We start from the raw sequence: 24,385 nt of genomic DNA on the forward strand, positions 1-24,385 counted from the left end.
CATACATATGTATGCTTTCAAAAAATATGACTGGAGCAAAATTATGGCATGTATAACTGACACATAGGTCTTCAATGTATTTCTGACACCAGCAATGACTGTCCATACAAATACCTAAACTTTTCTCAAAAAATAGATCAACAATACAAACATGGTAATATAGATGTAAGAAAGCCTGTTTTATTTCCATAGGGTATATGCAAAGTGTGCATATCTGAACTAAATAAATGCAAACATGTTTTTCACATATAATGAGATATGTATAGGCCGAAATATAATGTTGCATGAGGCCATGATCCATAACGCACGTGATCATGGGTTTAACCGGAATGACTGTAAAAAGGCCCCTGTTCTTAAATCTTAAAATAAGTCCCTATCATTTACATTACGGTATCAGAATATTTTTTATTTTTAAAAAGGAGTCCTTAGTGACCCTTTATTTTAACATGGTTAAACATGGCTATGACCAACAAAGAATTTTTCAAAATATTCTTAAAGCAAAATTGTAAATCAGCGGACAGAAAAAAAGCTTTATAATGCAAATACAATTAACACCAATGTTTTTTTGTTGATAAATACTTGTACCATGCATTGTAACTGATTTCTTTCACTTTTCTTTTACTCTGTGTATTGTGCAAGGGAGATAATTCTGCTTACACCTCTGATGACAGAGCTGATATTTATATTAAACTTGTCAATCTACATGTGTTCTCCCCCTAGCAAGTCTGATCACAACATGAACAGTAAAAGGCAATAAAGGGAATACCTGCTGATTTTCCTTCTCCGCTAAGTTGTGGATGCTGGGAGCTCTCCTCTTTGTTTTAATGTTACTTCGTGGATACATCACTAAGATATCAAACCACCTACAAAAAGCAATATACTTACATGTAGACTGACAAAGAAAAAGCAGGACAGAAGCTATACCGGATGCAAATCCAAAGCCACCCCATACACATGTACTTATTTCTGATTAAACTTCACATATCACTGACCTAGCAAACGCTTTTCTACAGTCTTCTCTAACTACCCTTGAATTTGCTAGATGACGATGCTCTCAAAAACTTAAATCTATAGGATAGGCAGATAATGATCATCTTGTGCTTTAGGTTGTTGTACACAATGCGTACAAACTCTCATCACCTGGCACGTCATGTTGTTCCATTTGTGAAAATTTACATGTAGTAGTTGCACAATTGCAAAATTGTTAATCACGTACACATGTAACACGAGTGAAAAAAAAAATTTTGTGAAACAATTCTAGATGTCCTGAATGTACCATAACTGTAAGGGTACGATAGTGAGATTAGTTTATAGGTAAAGGCTGACAACTCTCAGGCTCTTTCAGACCTAGATACATGCACACACACATGTTGCACTGTACATGTAGGGGAACAACAAGAAGTAAATACATTAGTATTTGTTGTGTGATGTTTTCATTTCATATCAAAACACGACAGATCGATTACTTCATTTATTTATTACAAGTAACAGTCAGGGGCAACTCTGAATTTGTACACACATATATGTGCCACATATACCTGAACATGTACAAATGACAAATTTATGTAGGTAAATGAACACGTCTGACATATTTCATGGTAAAACCACCCCCAACCTCCCCACCACATCACCACCCAAATCACCTTTAATAGTGAGTGAGTGTGTTCAGGTACACATGTACTAAAAGATCCTTCCATCAATAGGATATCCTCTGCTATGAAAACAAGTTCACTGTAACCTCTCCTCATAAGACTTCTTAGCCTAGATGTTATCTCACCACAGAACAAGCAAACTGCCAACTTACATGTGTATCTCCTACATCGATTACTGCCTCACCTGACACCTTTACACAGATGACCTCTGTTAGAATGCCTGTACCAGTAACTCGCATAAACACTCTATTTAAAGTTCAGAACAAATCTAACCACAGACATGTAATGTAAGTTTTGGCATATTTAGAGGAGTGTTAACTGATCTAGAGAGGTTATAATTTCTGTTCCTAAACAATACACTTTAGTCTTCAAAACCTAATCTTAATTGCACCTAAAATAAAACTTAACTGTGTGAATTTGTTGAGGATTAGTTCATTTATTTATTTATCTGGTTGGTGTTTTACACCGTATTCAAAACTATTTCACTTACACGATGGCAGCCAGCATTATGGTGGGTGGAAACTGGCCAGAGTCTGGCGGAAACCCACAACCATCCACAGGTTGTTGACAGACCATTCCCATGTACAGATGGAAAGGAAGCCAACATCAGCTGGATTTGAACTCACAAAAATTGAGCATTATGGTAGTCATACAAACATAACACATGCACGGTGTGTCACAGATACATGTACACGTACAGGGTTTGCAGGACGTTGACATATAACGGACTGATGTGGAAGTAAAGCAAGTTACCCATATGAGCCTGCCATGACTAACATGTTTGTGAATTGTGTTACTTAGCTGGTACTTAGGGAGCGTTCTATTTACCTATCATGATATTTCACCTGATTTTGTAAGAGGATGTGTTCCTGTCTTGTAGCAAAATGACATGTTTATCATGTATTTGACATGTTTAAGTGTATTAGTGAGGCTAGTGATTCCACGAGACAATTGCAGCATGATGCAGCAGGGAATATTTTGTCCCCCTGATTGTGTCTATATAATAAATCCGCCACATTTATGGGATAATTTCCTTACAAGAATGAGATCAAATGTTTCAATGAAGACGATATCGTTTCACCTGATGATGTAATAAAATGTGATTACAGGACATGTAATAAATAAGCGTGTTTGTCCTAGACAGTAAGTGTGTAGCGCTAATGAAGTAATGATACCATGTGTGTGTGTGGTGTTAAAAGGAAATGTGCTTATTAAAATGATGATATACTATAAAAGCGATGTGTACTTTGAGCTATTACTATCAGGGGAAGTGTTCAGATGATGAAGAATGAAAAATATCATTACCTGTACGTCTTATGTATTAAGAAAAACTGTTTCAATGATGTCCGCAGGATGGGTGAGAATAGGGGAAGTTCCTTCTCTGATAACTTCGTAAAAAGGAGGCTTTTTCACCTCTTGGAGTCAGAGACACATTGCCAACGGCAAAAAATTTTGCTGTTATTTTAGATGTCATCTACATAAAGTTGAAGCTTCTCGATGTCCACTGATGTGTAACTGACAATCAAATGTTCAGTTTTACCCAGGGTTTCCATTCCACTTCCATCTACTTGCTTAAGTTGCTATAGCATGGCCGATGACTGACTTTTTGACTGGGTTACCTACCCTTGTTGTTTAGTCGACAGGAGATGTAACTTCAGTTCTGCCATACAGATCGATGGGAATTACAAATACTTTACAATACATTATTGATACAAAATCAGATTGTGCTTGGTTTATATTTGTATTTGCATGTTATCTCTTTGGGTAGACAGTTTAGATCAGTGACCGATTTCCCATTGTAATTCTCTGAAGTGATATTTTTAGGAAAATACAGGCTCAGGATGTTTAGTTATGAGTCAAATTCAGCTCATCTTTGTATTTAGCTGATTCAACTCAAAAACGCATTATGTCCCTTTAACAAATGTGTGTACCTGAAGACCTAATAAGAATTATGTTGATTCTACAACATTGGTGACTGACTAATGGCATGGAAGTCAGTTCTGCAGGAATCACATGGTGGTGTTTGACCTGATGAGCTTGGCTGTTTGGAGGGTTGGAAAATGATCCTCATTATATCATCTTTCTTCTCAACCTGCTGCTGATTAACGGGTGCAATGAGCAGAAAGGCTTGGGTGTGTAGGCCCTACAGGTGGCTTATACTAACCAGAAGTCTCTGATGAGAGTGATGACAGCAGTGTGTGCTAAAACCTTGCTATGTGTTATCTGCCTGACAGCACACATCAGATGTATCCAGTCAGATAGCTTCTGACAGTGCACTTCCTGGAGGAGCACTAGGCCACAGGAAGTATTAAAGGTGAACTACATGACCACAACTAACTCAGCCCATTTCCACACCTAGGGTTCCCTAATTACACACTGAGATCAACACTTGGTCCCAAAGGCATCAAATCATAACTTCACTTACAGATGATAGCTGTCTCAAATATATCCTACTAATATACACATCATTTACACATTCACACATATACTACTAGAAAGCAATGTGTACATTTATGTCTTTTCAATCAAACATTCTAATTTGGTATCTCTCAATATTCAATGGAGGAAGGTGTAAGTGTAGACAAGACAGTGTCAATCCCGTTAGTTCTATATGGGTTACATTTACATGAGAGTTTATTTAGGACCCCTGGCTTGTCAGACAGGACATCCCATCTAGTCTTATACCTGGATCATTTCTCCAGCACAGATGTAAACTGAGAAGACAGCTGGAAAACTGGACATGACATTAACTATTTTAGCTGTCTCCTTCATATACACTTTAAGCCTCAGCTAATGTTCTAAGTGTGCCATTCAATGCAAGTGCTCATGCCAAGACACAGGATCATGTGTACTTTAGGTCTTAAGTACCACAAAAGCCATGTTGAAATACGTCATATGTCTTGTGCTTGTCAATATGTGATGACTGTTAACACCCAGTATACATGTAGCTCACACAGATCGTGCACAAAACTAGGGTACTGAAATCTAAAGCAGGCTATCTGTACACAACTAATGCTGGCTAGCTGACAAGTTCTAACAATAAGACAACCATAAGTTTTATCTTATTTCATCAAATCTGTGGTCAAATTTTCTATATACAATGGCACAATTTGTAATCTAGAGTAATGAGTACATTTGTTACAGCAATGTAACCTGCCATATGTATATTGTATACTTTGTATGCAGGTTGTAAATACTTACAGTACACAAAGATTTATTTCAAAGGCATTATCACCACTGCCACTGACCTGACCCTCAAGGTCTACCAAATACAACAATCTTTTTCTTTTACTTTAGATGTAAATTTTCAATCCCCTATTTACCTCTTATTCAGTGTCTTTCATGTGGAATAATATGTGAACAGTCTGGACATAGAGTGATTAGTTAGATAAACGACACAGATTAACTATCAATGCTTATCTCACACGGTTTCTTTCTTATGCTGGTTAATGATTTCTCTATTGTGCTATACCAACAATCCTGTGAACACCTCAGTATCAGTGGCCTCTCCATGGCAAGCAGAGCTGTACTTTTCATGCAGCTCATGTAGTACTAGATTCCTCTCCCAATCCATGGTCCTGCGAGACATGTTTATGTTTTATGCACAGCTTTCTGCTCGGTACTGCCAGGTGTCCGCTAATGAGATTCACCACGTACCAATAAGGAGATTTCATGTGACAGAAATAACATGTTTAATGAATATTTAAAATCCAATCATTATGGGTGAGAAGGTAAAATTGACGGAAAGTAGATATGGTAAGGAAAGGGGGAATGAGTGACATGGCGTAAACTGGACAAATGATCCTGTGAAACTTTACACCTTATTGAGCATGCAGGTAGATCTCACGGCACCTGTACCAGTACTGACCCGACTAACTCGTTGCAATTACTGATGTAAACCAGGCCTGGGCCTGCATGTGAATGAGAGATCAGCCAAGTGTGACGACCAATATACAACTGTAAACACTGAATAAAGACTTAAACATGCCCAGAAAGCAACAAAAACTGTTGTCCTTTTAAGGATAGCACTCATACATGCATATTGTCACATTTATAATTAACTTACACAGAGGTGTACCTGTATTGTTGATGAGGCTAAAATATAATTTTCATCTAATTTTGTTTATTTTAGTGACGATCATTTTAAATGAAATGAAGGTCTCGGGTTTAATAATGGAGGAAGTTGAGCAAAGTTAAATGCCCATGTTCTACACTGAAGTTGCCTTACACTTAGGCAAAACAATTGTGAAAATATACATAACAGGAAAAGCTTAACCAGTACCCTTAGAGTTCACACCATGCATAGCTAGTCAGTACATCATACATCCTCCAGTAATGCAGCCTTCTACCAGAAGAAAAGCAACGAAAGTCACGATTACTGAGATGGAAACATTTTCTGACCACTGCATGACAGATCACACAGATGATGACAGACATTAGCTATGTTGGTGAACAGAGGCGATAGTCAGGGAAACTAAGAACAATGGACAGCCACAAACATGGATGGGTGACAGCCCACAAACATCGCTGTACAGACAATGAGCATTATTCTTGAGGACATGACACAACATGAATGAGGTGAGGCTACCCGGACAAGTGCGTGATTTTAGGGTTACTTCCTCAATGCGATTATCCTCATATACAAACTACATTATGCAACAATAGTGTGCATTTGCATGGTCACATGGGTGCAGCAAAAGCACTTTAAGTACACTTCATTTTATTGTGATGTACATGGCAGTCTCAGGTGCAATAATGTGAAAATCAACCATGGGCGAGCTGTACATGTAGATGTAGCAGTCAGATGTAGAATGTCTGTTCTGAAACAGAGACACCGTTCATTTGCACTACTACTGCTATTACAGTCGGGATTGCATTAGCACACCAAACTTGTACATATAACATGAAAGAAAGTTTAACAATATACATGTAACATCTGCCAATCGCTGGATACTCTGACACATATTGTGCATCTGGGACAGTCACACCCTGATGCCCATCTCCATCAATACCCAGACAACCAGCCTCCTTGATACCATATTGTCTGAATACTATATAGTGGTAATCGGCCTAAAAGACATCCAGATAAACAGCCCCAGTTTCGTGGATATCCAGATACTCAGCCCCAGTCCCATGGATATCCAGATACTCAGCCCATCCCATGGATATCCAGATGATGAGCTTTAGGGATATCCAGATACTCAGCCAAGCCCATAGATATCCTGGCATTCAAACCTTGCGATACTTAATATCCAGGATATCTATATACCCAGCTTCCTGGAAGCCACATCACCTTATTTCCTTATTATGTTGATACTTTGCCCTCAGGGCTCTTGATATCGCATACCCTGAATGCTCAACACCCAATGCCCTTTAGTGTACATGTTGATGCCTTACTCAGCATGCTCTGGGGAAGGTGACCTGACGATACTCTATACGATGGCCTTTGACAGCTGACTGACAGTTCTGGCCCTTGCCACACGTCAGCAAGTGTTTACCTGGAGATTTCCTCCTTGGTGCTCCCTTTGATGTAGTAGGTCTTATCCTGGGAAGACACACACATGGAATGCTTGTGAGTGGTCACGCCCTCTGCATCGTGGACATCCAGGCATTTGTTCATATCCACAGAGCCCTGAGGGACAGTGTCAGGCTGAAACAAGCAGAGCACCATGTATATTCACACAAAACAGTTTTGCCTTGATTTTTTACTATTTTTGGCAACATTATATAATATATGTATTTTGCAACTTGATACAAACATGTTTTTACAAAAAAAATTACAAAAAAAAAATTTGTACAGCTTGGATTGTTCACTTATTTGGTTGTTTTTTTTTTACGCCTTACTCAAAAACACTGTGGCCAGCATTATGGGAAACTGGGCAGATGGCAGGCCTTCCCACGCACCGCCGGAGAGGAAGCCATCATGAGCTGGACATGAACTCACTGCGACCGCTTTGCTGAGAGGCTCTGGCATGATAACGACAAGGCCATAGAGATCCTCCATCTTGGACTGTTGTTCAATTTATATTATGACATATATAAATGTAAGTAAAACAGTGCACCACCATGAAATGAAATCTCTACGCATAGTAAATACATCCATCTATAGAACAAAACGGAGCCTGCCGTTAAAAATAAAACTCACAAAATATTAGACTGCAGCTGATTTTTATCTATAGTAAAAGATTTATTTATTTATTTAATTGGTGATTTTGACTCGAGAATATTTCACTTTTACGACAGCAGCAAGCATTATGGTGGGAGGAAACCAGGCAGAGCCCGGGGGAAACTCACGATAAACCACAGGTTACTGACAGACTACAGGGACAGAAATGGCCTACCTAAATACTATGTCTTAGAATTACAGGTATATGAATAAAAAAGGTATTTGTATAAACGTTTATCCATGTATGCACATACACCGAAAATTTAATCTAATGCAATTTCTTAGCCTTTTCACACATAAAGTACTACTTCATATTTAATTTTTGCAACCATGTTATTAATAAATCAATAATGTATAATTAACGTTTTCTGGTTCTTTAAAAAAGAACTTCTTTAACAGATACATGTGCATAAAAGTTTGTCTGTTAAGGGCAATCTATGTACTACCAGGTGACTAAAGTTCAAGGTAAAGCTGAATAACAGGTATCTTGTTAAAATGACACCTGGATTAAATTCTGAAAGTGATGCGGTACCTGAATTTGTCACATTTATTGAGATTTACTGCACCATTAATGAATACATGTATTTTTATTTAAATTCAGTTCACTCTCCAGTGAAATACTGCAACATCTTCACAGGGGAAAATTTACACGGGAAAGACATTTTTCATCAGAAAAAAAGAATGTTGTATAACCGAAAAGTCAAAAGAAATGGCCTAGTGACAGAAATATGAAATATTTTAGAAGTAAATTCAGTGTTATGTGATAAAAAATTGAGGTCAGTTCCAATATGTTTAGCTTTATGCTCAGTTCTGCCACATCTGAATTATTCATCTTTTTCACATGTCAAATGTGTCAGACAATTTTTTAAATATTTATCATATAGATCACAACAAAAAATCCATACATTTATGGCTGGTTGAATTCATAGTTCAATCTTCAAGTGCAATCCCCACAAAGAAAAAACTCAGCAAAACAACTTGGTAAACACAAATCTGTTATCTCCTGCTAAAAAAACTTTCAGAGATGAAAGTTCATAACACCGTTCTGCCAACTATTACACAGGGGTTCAAATTAGAAGTTAATACCAGACCTTGGGTAAAGCCATGGTAAAACAGATGTGGAATGGCAGCAGTGTTAGTGCTCACAGATGCCAGTTTTAACATGCTAAATTTGACACCTCAACTGAACTTTTCCAAGAATGCTCGGGGCATACCAGACTAGGCTCATGCATACGTCAAAGAAAACTGCAGTTATTTCGTTTTTGTCAGAGGGCCATTGTGCCGAAAGAGAGAACATCCCTCTAAACCCTCACACATGTAAACATCTTCCCTTTTTTGCACCAAAGCCATTCAGGCACACTGATAAAGCCTACGCTCATTTTGGACGTGACGGACTTCAAATAAAGATGTGGCTTTTCCTCTAGACATTCATGTTACAATATACATAAATCCATATTTACAATTACTACACTGATGATGTATTGCATCATTACATAATGCATATTACATCTCTGCATTGTCTACAGGTACTTTGTACATGATCGGAAGCTGAAGAATACATTTATCTTCACTGTCTGATATCCTATCATAACCTTTTGTACAAAATGTACATACTGCATGTGCATGTAGATTTGCCACTCACTGCATACCAATATAATGCACAGTTATGTATATATTTTTTATTCCCTTAAACATTTTGAATCTAAAACAAAATCCCTAATGACTGCTGCCATAGGATCAAATAGGGCTCCAGTAATATCCACTGGGGTGAGTCATGCAACACACTGATATTATCACGTTCACCACTAGGGGGTGATTATTGTTATCTGTGTAAACACAGAATGCTGTCTTTAAGTGTTATACCACAGCCATCCCCAGGGAGTGGTCTGCTCCTGAACCTATCTTACTGCCTGCTGATACAGGTAATCTGTTCACATATCATACCTGACAACCCACACTGCTCTCTCACTTCACCTGGCTATGAACTTTTTCAAACACTTGTAACCTTGACAGAAATTGGCCAGTGAGTGGAAGCCCCCTAAACTGACATCCACAAGTAGCCGCAGCCAGCACAGCTTGGCACACATGTCAGACAAAATGTCACTCTCTGTGATAAATGTGACGTGTGGCCAGCTGGAAATGTCAGGGTTCAGGTGTGTTCTGATTCCACAGGTAAACACCCTACCTAAGACATTACGGCCAGCTCGTTTGTTATACTGCTCACCTGTAAAATCTGTAGCTATCATGTAACGTGTCAGATAACAAAAGGCTAAGCACAACACCATGCTCAGCTGCTTTATTACACCCTAAAAGTCATGTGGCAGGGGATCAGGGTTAAGTAAGGAAAGACTTACATTTTCATCCACAGAGAAAGTCAGCTCACCATCATCATACAGGATGAAAAACCGTCTCTGCCATCTCTGTAACAAACAACGCAATCAAACATTAATTAGCCTCAACTGAGAGTAAACACAATATACACATATACATGTTGTGCTGAAACAACAATATTACCCACGTAAAATTATTTTTGTGGAAACAAACATCCTTGTCAATAGCTGTGCATTCAAGCATTGATCAGCATTTGTTTTAAAGACATACATGTAATGCATATAAGAACTACTGTAAACCTGTTTGTACGTATAAACATATCCAGAGAAAACAAAGACCTACAAGTATTAATTTATTTATTTTACTGGGGCTATGTACTCAAGAATATTGTACTTGACAGCAGTCAAGTACATGCCCATGTGTGAGGATGGAACAAACCGGAATTTATATATATGACCTCATTGACCTACAGCCATTTCTCAACGATGCCACTGGTCAGTAATGGCTCTATACGTATATTTATTTATGTGATTGTTGTTTAACCTTGTACTAAAAATTTATCAGTTATACTGTGGTGGTCACTTATTGATAGAGGAAACAGGAGCCCATGGTTTAAACCACTGAGATTAGGCAAGATACTGACAAACTTTCCCACCTGTGACATGCAGAATTGCAAGCCATATTTGTGAAGGACACGAAGGACACAGCAGCACAGGGGCCACTGATCATTTACATTTACTTACATTTGTACATTTATAATGGTATTAAGACCATACCAGTACACCTGAGTGTAGATGTCTTGTGGTCATTTGCATGAACTGTAAACTGATTATATTCAACACTATGAATACATTAAGTATGAGTAAACTTTTTTCTCTTTGTCTTTCAGTCCACACATTACTAACGAACAAGTATTAATTGTAAACCACAGAGGCCTGGTCAGTGAAAATTATGGGCTTACATATAGAAGGTGATATCTATACATCATATCATATACATCACGGTACCTGTATATATATATGTGTATAATTATCATGGACAAGGAGGTACACATATTAATGCAAGACAAAAGAAATTCATATTATAGTTTTTTGGGGGTTAACTGACATTAGCCAAAAAATAAAAGCTGGATATCTAATCTTCTAGTCTAAAAGACCCCCCTAAATTGTGAATGAGTTCTGGACAAAAACCAATCCCATTCACAAACGGTGAGTCCCCTCCAGGGCCCCATTCCCCATGAAAACCAATACAGAGTGATGAATGAATTAGCAGGGGGAAGTTCTGACAATTACTGGGTTGACTGACGAAGCAGAACACTGACAATGATGTGGACTTGTCCAGGCCACCTTTCAGGCCTGTTGGCTCACAGAAAACCATCTGACGTCTCAACTCCTCGCTCACCTGTAGTAAGACAGACTTAACAGGAATCTTCCTCTGACATACCTACAGTAGACAGCCATTGTCATGGGTAGATCTTGGGTTTGTTAATGAGCCAGTAAGTGCTGTGGTGAAGCCAGAACAGGTTCCACAGAGCCTACCAGACACATAAACAATACCTCTCTGTTCAAAGAAGGCAAAACCACTAACTGTTTTACATGGTTTAATGGCGACAAATTAATTCTAAATGGATTCTATAAACAGTGGAAAGCAATCAACAGTAAATTCACACTCAACATTAGAATTTAAACCACCGATTCAGTGGTTCACACACCCTCACAGTAACCATGCTGTGGTGTGATTTCACAGTGTACAATTAACCACATAATCGGATATTCACTCATTTCACACTGAACATCCGTAACCCCAGTTCATGATACCCTACAGTTCAGAATGTAATCATACTGGAATAGTTAATACATGTACAACCACCTTGTAGTAAACGTAATACGCTGATAGTTTATATGCATGTAGTCCGTACATATTGGTGAAGGACAAGAACTACATGTACATCATAAACAAGGACAGTTCACTAAAGACAGACCAATAACTATGAAACTTAAAACGTAAAGCTGACAAATATTAAACACAACAGCTGGAGTGTTGCTTCTGATCTAATGGAAGTTTGAGACCACCACACATGGGGCTGGAGTGTTGCTCCTGACCTACTGGTGGTTTGAGACCACCACACATGGGGCTGGAGTGTTATTCCTGACCTACAGGTGTTTTGAGACCACCACACATGGGGCTGGAGGGCTGTTTTTGCCCTCATAATGATGATTTGAGGCCAAACATATAGGTGACATGTTGATGGGGGGTGGGGGGGGGGGGGGGTGGCGGTGATTTGAGACCACCACACATGGGGCTGTAGGGTTGCTCCTGACCTACTGGTGGTTTGAGACCACCACGCATGGAGCTGGAGTGTTACTGCTGACCTACTGGTGGTTTGAGACCAATACACTTGAGGCTGGAGTGTTATTCCTGACCTACAGGTGGTTTGAGACCACCACACATGGGGCTGGAGGGTCGGTTTTGACCTCATAATGATGATTTGACATATAGATGACATGTTGGGGGGGGGGGGACGGGGTCTGGAAGGGCGATCTGAGCGAAAGGCACAGGTGGCAGGGGGGCAGAAGGGTTGCTCCTGATGTAAGGGTGATCTGAGGCCAAGACACAGGTTATTGAGGGGAAGGGGGAGGGGGGGAAGGGGTATGGGGTTGAAGGATTGTTGTCACACAGGTATTATACACTACATAACAGGGCAGTGATAGAAGCCCGGCCTGCTAACACATCACAATGTCAAACAGACAAAATCACATGGCATATCAATTAGTCCAGCCTCTAACAACAATGTCATGCATAGTGTTGACATGTCACCTTTGACTGTAAACCTGAGCCCTAGCCTAGCACATGTCCCCCCCCCCCCCAACAGCCCCGGAGCATGAGCAGCACAGGGCTCTCAGCTCTACATCTATACAGTCACGTCAATTAAACATCAGCTAGAGGACAGACAAGTAATTAACAAACAACAGACTCCCTCTGCATCCTCATTGTCTCTGTTTGCTCAGGTAGTGAGGTACAGACAGAGAACACCAAAAGCCATTGTCATGTAAAGTTGTATATCCTTATTCCACAGCTGCTAATCATTTCACCTGCACTACAAATTAATATATGCAACAGGAGATACTAAAAACAAATAACACTTTTCATTGGTTAAAGCTTCTAAAGACAAATCTGCGCCTAACCCAGCTCCATGGATGAAGCAGACACCAGATATATGTAGCCCTGACCCAAAAGATTTATTTATCGCTAAACAAATGATTCCTGTTTTCAGGTGCATGAGCCTTCATTTTTGTCTTCTGGTCAGCACAAAGAGTAAATCCATGCTATTCTGACACCAGCGTTTTTTATTCTATATCATGCTGGTATGTTTGGAGATGAAATCTTGAGCAATATTCAATTTCCTAACACATAAAACAATGACGTCTTGGCATAGCCACAAAGTTCATGACATTTCCAGGCAGAATCCCCAGTGATACTGATAGTATTTAGTAGAGGCTTGGTTTTATTTATAAGAAAAAGATCCCTTCTTCAGTCCCGTGCCATTATAATAGTTTTAAAACAAATTTGGTAAAGATTGGTCCTTTTAATAGTTCTGAAAATATTCAGCTGACATTACCCAGAACACTGGATGGCACAAGGACATTAAACAAACAATAAAAACCATATCATCATTTTCTACAACATGACCCAATAAACTTCAGCTTGTACCTACATGTACACACACAGTACTGAGCTGCTATTGTGGGTAGCACAGATGTCCAAGTTCATGTGATTCTATGCAAACATCAGCATTTTCATCAAAAAATAAAAGTGAAATATACCCATGATCAGACTTTTTATGGTCAGTTTTACGTAATGTGCAGGATAGCTTAGACATTGAAAACCACTCATCACAAAACTGTCTGCCTCATACAGGTATCCTGAAAGTGTCACAAATATTTATTATGTGTGATTGTGTGGAGAGTGAATAGATGTTGTAAGAGGGAGGATTTGAGGGGTAAACTGGCTGTGATGTACTTCAAATCTCAAGGATTAGCAGTGAATCTAGTTATTAAACACATGTACATATTTTATATCTTTATGACAAAGCTGAAGTCGGGCAAGACAGAAAATGCATTTATACATGTCTAAAATAAACTTAAATTGTAGTGTATAAAATGGCATCTAAATTTCTATCTACATATGCAACAAGTCTGGGAGATCAAGATACATGAGTGTATAAAAATGTCCCAAATGTTGTAATTTTTACTATTCATATATACATGTAGTATTAAAAGAGACTTTTTGGCAAAAAATCTATTAACGCAAGTCAAATCAAAATTTTGCTATTATTTTAAAATAGCCCAATTAATGGCATTTCAAAAAATATCACTGAGCATCCAAGAGAATACAAATGAACATGTGCATCTATAACAGCCACAAAACTTCTTTTGTTCAACTTCTTTTACAAACCAGATAGCACGAATTATACAACTTACGCGAGTTCTGTCCATTGGGTTGGTGAAGTCGAAATCCGGAGCAACAAACAGGTAGCCACATTTTGATACCTTCCTTGAACTCTGAAAATATAAAACCAAGGTTCCTTATCATCAAATGAACAAAGAGACAGTAAATGCATGCATATGTATGTAAATCATAAGTACATGTAGTACAGTGTATACAATGTATAAGTACAACAACGCAGAACTATATATACCTGGAGCTGAAGAGAGGAATCAGAGGGCAGACAAATTTGAAATTAATATCAGAAATGGTCAACTTGTAAATAAAAGAACAAATTGGTCATGAAAAACCCATGGCACAGGCACATGTAGCCTACCAATTACAGTAAAAAAAAGTGGTTGATGAATAAAAACATGTAACCTAGCCCTCAAAATATACATGTACCCGACCTTTAATATAACAAATTATGGTGTAATATGTACACACCCAATCTAAGGTCAACACAAGGTCAACAAAGGGTCTAAGCAGACATCAACAACGACATTTCCTCACATCATCCCAATACCTCACCTTACTTCCTAATGAGCAGCCATAAATAACTACTGTACTGGATCGTACATAATGTCCTCAAACTTTTAGCAAAAAGATCCCTAAAATACATTTAACTTAATTTCTCTCCCATTTCCACTCATAAATCAAATACTTCTTTACATGTTCTGACAGCACCCCTTTACTCTTACAAAAGGAAAAGGAACATTTCAACCTGTCAGAACCAACTACTACAATTCTTCAATCTTGTCACATGTTTTGCAAGGTGTTTATTCAAGCATATTCTGAAGGAATTATTCTGTGGTGACTGATAAAATAATACTTTTTGTGAATCCCAGAAATCTGCCAATCTAACCAATGTAAGTTTGTTGACAAAATCAAATTACAATTGTGTACTGAAAGTTGCTCTTTCATACCTGAAAAGGGTGAGGAATTAAATGATATGCAACTAGGTTAGCTACATGGACATGACATCAAGGGAAATATTTCATAAACATCCCAAATAAAGTCCTGTTCTCTACAGTTTTACATTTATCATTTTTGGATAATCTTTGGGTAGAAATCTAAAACTCACACAAAAAGTATTTTAAGTATCTTACGTTATGAGTCATGTGAAGAAAAGACAGCATCTTCCATCAGGAGATGACACAAGGAGATCATCACTTGCTTTACTGTTGCAGGAAGTTATTGTCTGACTGAGGTTTAACCTAGATTTACCCATGTTGTCCCAGCCAAAACAAAAACTGTTTTGTTGGCATTGTTTTTTTGAACTGAAATCAAGTACAGTAGTGCATATAATGTCGCCTATGATATGCTTTTAAACATGAATGACCTCCATGTCCAGGGACATCTATGGGTACACACTATTTTTCCCTGCTTGTCTGCAATGCTAAAGGAATTAATACCACAAAAATTTCCACCGCTGGCACAGTCCTGGCACCATTTTTGAATGTTTCTTTGGTTGCCCAGAGTTTAATGCTGTGATCAGGAAGTTTTCAATGAATGACTGCAATAAGATTTATGGGTAGAGGAAACCAGTACCTAGAGAACCTGGGATGAACTACCACCTTTAAGCAGCTAGAGTACATATGTACTTACAAACCCATTCTGGTACAATGGCATTATCATTGTCCCTGCATGATATTTTTTTGTGGCTTACAAAGGCCTTTCTGTGTTTGTTGTTTTTTTTTTTCATCTTATGATCAGTCAAACTTTAAATGGTGAGGTGAGATTGAAGAACAATTGAAGTCCCACTTTATTTGTATGATATAATATAAAATGTTTATCAACATTGGTGTGGTCAGCTCATCCTTGTACATGTGGCGCATGTTTTTACATGCTTGTACATGGAGAATGGAAAATATCTTATATTCCTCCTGTATAAACTAGAAATAAAATCAAGTATAATATAATACATGTACATGTAGACGTTGGCCTTGGTATGTTTTTTGGCCCAGACCAGGTGCTTAATCAGCACTGCTGTTTGTTCCAGCTGACTTTCTGGGCCAATATGTTTGCTCAGGAATTTCTTCCGTGGCTTTTTCTCTGAAAAGCTAAACCCTCAAATTATAATGCTGCTCCTGTCAACTGAGCTTGTTTGTTAGCTCAAAAGGCTAAAGTTCTCCATAGTTCCTCATGGGGAGGTATAATAACAGCACATCCCAGGGAGGCACAGAAGACAAACAGAGTGCTGTCCTGGACTCTAATTCAAAACAGGCCCTTGGGCTAACAGCCATCCCCATGGACAATTTACTCTTTGTAAATACGTGTTAGGATCCTAGTCTTGCATCAGTTTACATGTAAAGGTGCATGCAATGCTCATGTCTAGAGGGGTGACATTTTGAGCATGTTCTTGGCCCCCACGACCCTGAAGCTCCTACGATCAAACAACTGTGCTATATTTAAGTGCTTGTGATATTCCCAGACCAATTCCGAGATCTGTAGCCTATTAAATTGCACAGTGACACAAATAGTAATAGGCTGCCAGCAACACATCTGAAGTAACCCAATCCATCTGCAGGCTAACAAGAACACACACATGCAATGGGATAACTAAACTATTAGTAATACCATGCTCCTTGTATATATAATCCTGAAAATGTGTCATCCACTTTCCACCCAGTACATGACTTGCACAGCTTTCTTATAACCCTGTATCAGCCAAACCCCACTCAACACATACATGTACATTATACATACAAAGCCATCCCATCCCAGACAGGCAATGTAGTATGGTATCATTACACTTATTTAGTTTCCTACACAGATGCATGTATTTGTCACTGACAGTTCACATCTGTCACCAGCATATATGAAAACATGCGAGGTTTATCTATCAACACTGACAGCATGGAATCTTTATTTCTAGATGCTTCAGCTCACTTTTTATTAGCCCTAAATACATGACATTCTGCCTGGGTTATCCGAGGGATCTGCTCTGTCAACAGCTCTGATGTCAAGCCACAGACAGCAGTTTGTCAAGTTATGGACCAGCTACTGTAACTGTCAGTCGGCTTACACAGTGTCCCTGCCACGAATGGTACCTGTACATGATAAGTAAACCACATTTATTCCCAGAGTAATCTGATGTGTGATGCACTGTCAGTATCATTATCATAGCGACAATGAGCTTGAAGTAACTATGAAATGCACTGCAAAAGGCCTTTTATATGTATTTATATATCCCAGAGCAAAACAGATCTTTATTTACAATCGCAGGTTTGTAAAGCATCAACATGAATCTTTAGTATCTTTTGTATCAAGACAATTGTACAATGTACTCTAATAACAACAGCATCTTAAACCTGGAACATGTACATGTATGTCAAAGTCAGTTTTTCACTATGTACGTGTAAAGCAGTGATCTCAAGTCGACCCATGGAATATACAGATAAACCTGTCAAATGAAAATATGATATGCACTATTTCATATAACTGTGCCAGTGGTTTTGGACAAGCTTATAAAACAGTCCTGTTCTTGTTCTTCTCCACTGCGATGAGACGACATGGCAAATCTGAACATGGCTTAACATTGTTTATTAGCCTGTTACATGTACATGTATGTACACACGTATGCATCACACTATATACAAGATCATTCATCAAACACACAAAAAAAATATATAAATTGTCTGAAAGAATTTCAGAATAATTTAATTACGGTATATAAAACTTATCACATGATTTACACACCCCCAGTGGCCTTTCACCTGTGCATGTGTCTGTTGACATTCACACCTATAATAATGCCTTAATAAGCTCAACTACAATTACTTCTGCTTGAAGATACATGACCATCCTCTAACAAAACTAATATACATGTCAAGGCAAAGCTATGCATGTCATAAGCAACTTAAAATAACAACTTATACATCAATCACCTACATTCTGATCATGCTGGATAATTAAACAGGAAAAATTGGTGTGTTCAATAATGTATAAGGGAAATGTGATGCCAAAAGTACCACATAGATAGCCAGTGAGACATTTCATGTACTGGAATAACAGAATAATCTTTTGTACATTTTTAGTGTGAACCATTTCTTAACAATCCAAAATTGTTTTTTATTTTATCTTCTAATAAATGCATATATAAATACAGAATCCACACCTGTAGATGTGTGTATATTATTCCTTCATGTGGAGAAAAAAGCAAAAACATTTGCACAGGTTTCTTGTGTCCAAGTTGTAATAAGTCTACCCTAATTCCTCAACCTTTTCACGTATGAAAGAGTAAATTTCAGTGCAGTTTATGCACATTTTCAATTTCATTTTGGAGACAATACTACATTGGCTGGATTGGCCAATTTCAGGGCTTCACAAAAAGTATAATTTCATCAGTCCACACAGAATAATGCATTCAGAATATACGAAAAGGTTGAAAAATTACAGTAATGGGAACATGATAAGCCAATTGAACATATTTCTTTAGTGAGTGACAAAAGGGACAAGGGCAGGGACAAAATGAAAAGGCTTTAACTGTACACCTACAATTCAAAGTATATGCTATGCTGTATTCTCCAATACTCCCATGTCCTTCGCTATGGAGAATTCTACACATGTATTATTGTATGCATGAATTCTGGTGTAGAAAAAATTAATACATCTACTCAAGCAAAAATGAATAAAACTTGTGTGGAATCCATGACAGCTAGTATCTTTCTTCCTCGGGATATACATACCAATACACCTACATACTGGGATCATGCCCATAACTTTCTATGTGGCTAGCCTTTACGCTTTTGCACTGATGTGTACTGATCTCCTAACTAATGTTGAGACCAAAACCACTCGAACATTTTCTCACTGTTATCCAGAAATTGAAAACAGCAGAGCCACAACAACTGCACAAAGAAGCAGCTAACATGTCAACGTAAGCATTTATTGATAACTACAAGCACTCCAAAAGATACATGTAGAGCATGGGCCGACCTGAAGAATGTGCATGGGATGGTAGCTGCTAAAACCACTAATCAATGACTATGCTAGTAGCAAGACCAGCAGAACGGGTAATATCATCAAGGGACATTTTACTTTTCAAAACCTCAGGTTACCTAAGCACATCTGGCTATTAACATGGGAAAATGTCAGGGTGTGAAGTTTGGTAGAGGTTTCTTAAGGGTGGAGGGTAAGCAAACCATGCTGCACCCTTCACTTACTCACTTGAGGAACATCCTCCATTGGATAGGCCAGAATGGGTACATCCAACAGTACAATGTGATCTGCTGTATCCAAACAGAGAGAAAAGGGCAGGCTGACAAATACCTGACCACCTTTCCAACACTAAACCTCTGTCAACTGCTGTACATCACATCTAACCCATGTACCTATATGTACATGAATATATTGTCTTAGTCCTAGTCCATTAAACCATAGATCAACCAACTCTCTTTTATTAAGTTATTAATATCAATACTACATGTGTTTATAAATAGTTTAGAACTGCTTGAACCTAAAGTACATGACATTCTGTCCATGCAATTAGAAAATCTATAAATAGAAAAACTATACAGTGCCACATTAAAACATCTTAAAAAATGCTTCCACTTCTCAAAACAAGAACTTAATGCACATCTTCAATTATAGCTTATTTGGAGAAACTCTGCTTCTTGAATGTCGTTCAGAATTTCACACTAGGAAATTTTTGGTAAATATAAAGTTCTGAAAAGAAGCAGGGCTCTAACTCAACACTATACCTTGCCAAAAATTCTGTGCAAGTTATTCACTTTCATCTTGGACTGAAATTCACATCTTCAGCACATAGGTAGCCAAAAAGTCTTGGTTGTCTACCATGCAAAAAACTCTAATAACTTTCTATATGTTGAGATTATATCTCTGGTGTTATGACAGTATAATCAACATTAATTCTGATGTGTGGGGACCCTGTGGCCGAGGATAGCCTGCCAGTGTGGCGAAATGACCCAGAAGCCTCTTACAAATGCGGTCGTTATGAGTTCAAGTCCAGCTTAAGCTGGCTTCCTCTCTGGCCATACCTGGGAAAGTCTATAGCAACCTTTGGATGGTCGTGGGTTTCCTCCACTATAATGCTGGCCACAGCCGCAGAAGTGAAACATTCTTGAATACGGTATAAAAACACCTATCAAATAAATAATGAATAAAATATGTGACATAATGTCACTACAGTACAGGAGAAAAAATACTGCAAACTTGTCCAGGGACAGGGGAAATCTGGGAGCCATTTCACAAGCCTAGGCAAAACAATTTTCTGTGTGTGCTTTTTTTTTTCAGAGAGAATTTGTAAAACATATGACTACACATTTCTTTTCACTGCAAACATTTCAAGTACACAAAAAATCGGGTCTGTTCAATTTGATTTTTCAAAACGGAACAGACATTATGTACATGTACATCTAATACAAGCTACATGTAGGTGGTAAGCTTGCAACTGTGTTGTACAGATACGCTAATGGTCTCAAATACAGCTTTTTTTTTCAAGTTTTTCTTCAAGTAAACTGACTTAGGTTTTATGTAAGGTATAAAGTTAAATATTCTGATAACTATGTGGCCATTAATAGATGGTTGACAAAAAGTGTAAACAGGCCATGTTTATTTGTGATTCCAAATAACTATAATAATACATATCCATGTAGTCATGTCAGGTCCATCCTCACAGACTGACAGGCATAGAGGTACATGTAGCGCCTTATAAATGTGGAACATCTATGTACACTGTATGTGTTGTGTAAGTATATCTGCCTGTACATATTCTGGCATGTCTGGAAGGGTGTAGGGTCAGACTGACTGGAGGTGAACATATGTAGGTGTGCACAAGTAGGAGGGGCAGGGTTGAGTGCCTTCAGCTCTCCCACACAGCAACTCTCTCAGGCTTTGGATACACTGTGTGATAAGCAGGTTACTGATGGTTCAGCTGATCAGACACTCCTCTGCAATAGCCTTAGGGTCACCTAGACCTAATATCAACTCATTATCTGTTAAAAAATGTCCCCTCACTTAAGAGTGAAGTGAGTTACTTCACACAATACCTGGTAAAGCTACACAAACATGAATGCCCAGATATGTGTGTAGGTACTCTGGGGTTTTCAACATTGATGTAATACAACCAGCTGTAAAATGGCGATCTGCCAATACAAAACTTATACACAACAGTGGAACTTGTGCCACAACAGGATACTTAGCCACAGATTACCACTAGCCTGAGGGGATGGTGTGGGACAGTAGAGAGATGTAAATAATCCTTAATCTGAGCATGGGGATAAAGCAAAAGGTATTGAAGTGAGGATTAATCCTGTGTAAACAATACACCACACTACTGATGTATACATGTAGGCAAAGGGACTGAATCATGGCCTGGTATTTATACTGTGTATACATATACATGTGCGATCACAGGTCTAGACCCATTCCTGCCACTAGTACATCAAGAGAGATCTGACAAAAATCATTTTTACACTCATATATCACAGTCACAGACAAGAAAACTGAAATGTCCATATATATATATATATATATATATATATACATATACATATATGCATTTTACATATACTATATACCTGTAGAATGTAGACAGAAGTGACTTTTGAAATGCATGTACATATGTACCTGGAAGACCATACATACATGTACATGTACAAGTAGACAAATGTGAACATAACGATGGGCCTGTGCACAGGTAAATCTAAACATTTACATTAGGTCACAGTCTTGATGGTCTGTGTATGTAAGGAGGCATTTGTTTGTTTGTTTGTTGTATAATGCAATGCTCAAGAATTTTAGGGGGGATTAGTCAACATGTCTATGTATATAACAGAGACTCATACATGTACCTGTACTTGTAGAATCCCAAATACAGCATGAACATAAGAAGGTGCATGTAGATGTATGTACATGTATACATGTAATTATGTTGTACTATGCAAGTACAAATATATGTACAAATGGAAAGGACCTCTTCAATAAAAACATAGCCTAAAGTTCAGTACAATGAATGAATTGCATTCCAGAGGGTCCAGAGCAGGCCACACACACACACACACACGCACGCACATACACACATTATACATGTATATATACACAGCCTATTCTACAACTCCATAGTCCATTAAGTCGCCTAATTCTAGCAAACCACACAAAATGGTTCCTGTTTTAAAAGTGCCCGTGGTACTCAGGTGACTATAGGAGTAGTTAGGAGGTGCAGTGAAGCAGACAGCAAACACCGACAAGGTGCTTAGTGCTTGATTTCCCCTCAATGAAAAAGCTGTCAGTTCAACAGTTAATCAATATAGAGAGTTGTGATGGACGTGATTATCTGTACATCCATCTCCTTTGTCAGGTGTGCATAAGCCTCAGACAGCTGATCAGGTGTGAAGATGGCCAGACAATTCCTCAGAATTCCTCCCCAACAAATACACAGTTAGTCAAACAAACAATCTCTGTCGATACAGCTGCACACTCACTGTCCACACACAGGGCAAACACAGTATTAATAAAACTAGTACATTTATACATACATGCATAAATATACATTATGCATGTATTATCCATGTATATACAGTACATGTACTGATAGCATATACATACATATACATGTTCATGCATCAAAGCTGACAATTTATTTCATAGTAAAATTGTGATATTAAGTAGCCCTTTTAAATATATATAATTAATAATCATATATGTCTATTAAAAACTAAAATGATTAACTGAACATTGCAGGGAGAGTCATACTGACCAATTTATCTACAAACTGTCCCATGTATACAGATTTTCATGGCATATTGGTGGAAATGGTTCCAGCATTCATAGAATGCAAGACAGAGTAAACGGTCTGACAAATGCTGTCAATCATATATTGTTACCAAAATCTTGAGAACAATGACAACAACAGCATCTACAAAGTCAGCACAGCTAGGAATGAACCCACACCCTGTGGTTTGGAGCCTACTCCTACACAAAGTGTGCACAATACAAAGTCTGGGTTACTGTACATGTATGAGTTGGCCAAGAAAGGTTAGATTTGTTGAAAAGAGACAGAGAAAATATTTTACACGAACTGTGGTGAAGTAAAATATTTTATTTGCATATAGTTGACCGATGTTCAACAACTAATTTAGGAATATTAGTATTAGTTTTGGCAATCTGGTTTGTGGGTGTTGAACACCACAGTACCTCAGTGCAGGAGCCAGGGAACTCTATCTGAAAAACACCTGAGGCATGTTCACCAGTCAAGGCTAATCTGAGGATCAGTTTGCTTCACCTGTGAATTTATGTAAAATGACCTGTATAGTTATCAGTAATTGTTGTACTTTACCTATAACCATCAGCAATGTATCACCATGGTTTACATAAATATTCCATGAATTGTCACATAATGATAAAATAGCACAGACACTGTGGAATGTACATGTACATATAATCATTAGTCCTCGAGGTGATAACACGGAGAGTATTTACATGAACTACGGACAGTGAACACCTGGTCAAACTTATACACCATGATCAAGTATCTGTGATCATGTATATGTGCTAATAAATACATTTATGCATCTACAAGTAATTTTGTATTTGAAGAATTAAGACTACATTATCTTATAATACATTTGTATTTAAATTGCCTTCACACCTTTATAAATGTACAATGAATATGAACATGTCAGAGCATTACCATAATGTTATGTGGCATTTAATTTTTTTTGATACAATGTCCATACACTGGCTTGTGAACATGATATGTTTATGAACATGTATAACTTTTATTTAC

At 38.0% G+C, this 24,385-nt stretch overlaps 1 protein-coding gene across 7 annotated transcripts in view; it reads right to left on the reverse strand.

Moving 5' to 3' along the window:
* The window catches only part of LOC135482313 (uncharacterized), a 57,736-nt gene that overhangs the window by 23,940 nt on the left and 9,411 nt on the right, over positions 1 to 24,385 (reverse strand). For 5 of the 7 annotated variants that reach the window (XM_064762234.1, XM_064762232.1, XM_064762233.1 and 2 more), the window contains exons 2-5: positions 14,631 to 14,711; positions 10,173 to 10,238; positions 7,151 to 7,302; positions 767 to 863 (exon numbers count right to left, since the gene is read on the reverse strand). In XM_064762234.1, the coding sequence (XP_064618304.1) occupies positions 767 to 863; positions 7,151 to 7,302; positions 10,173 to 10,238; positions 14,631 to 14,711 (396 nt within the window). Of the gene's footprint in view, positions 1 to 766; positions 864 to 7,150; positions 7,303 to 10,172; positions 10,239 to 14,630; positions 14,712 to 19,802; positions 19,862 to 24,385 lie in introns of those variants that run through there. The other 2 variants (XM_064762238.1, XM_064762236.1) reach the window with 2 other exon arrangements.

This window comes from Liolophura sinensis, chromosome 1 (assembly GCF_032854445.1).
Source record: "Liolophura sinensis isolate JHLJ2023 chromosome 1, CUHK_Ljap_v2, whole genome shotgun sequence".
Lineage (NCBI taxonomy): Eukaryota > Metazoa > Mollusca > Polyplacophora > Chitonida > Chitonidae > Liolophura > Liolophura sinensis.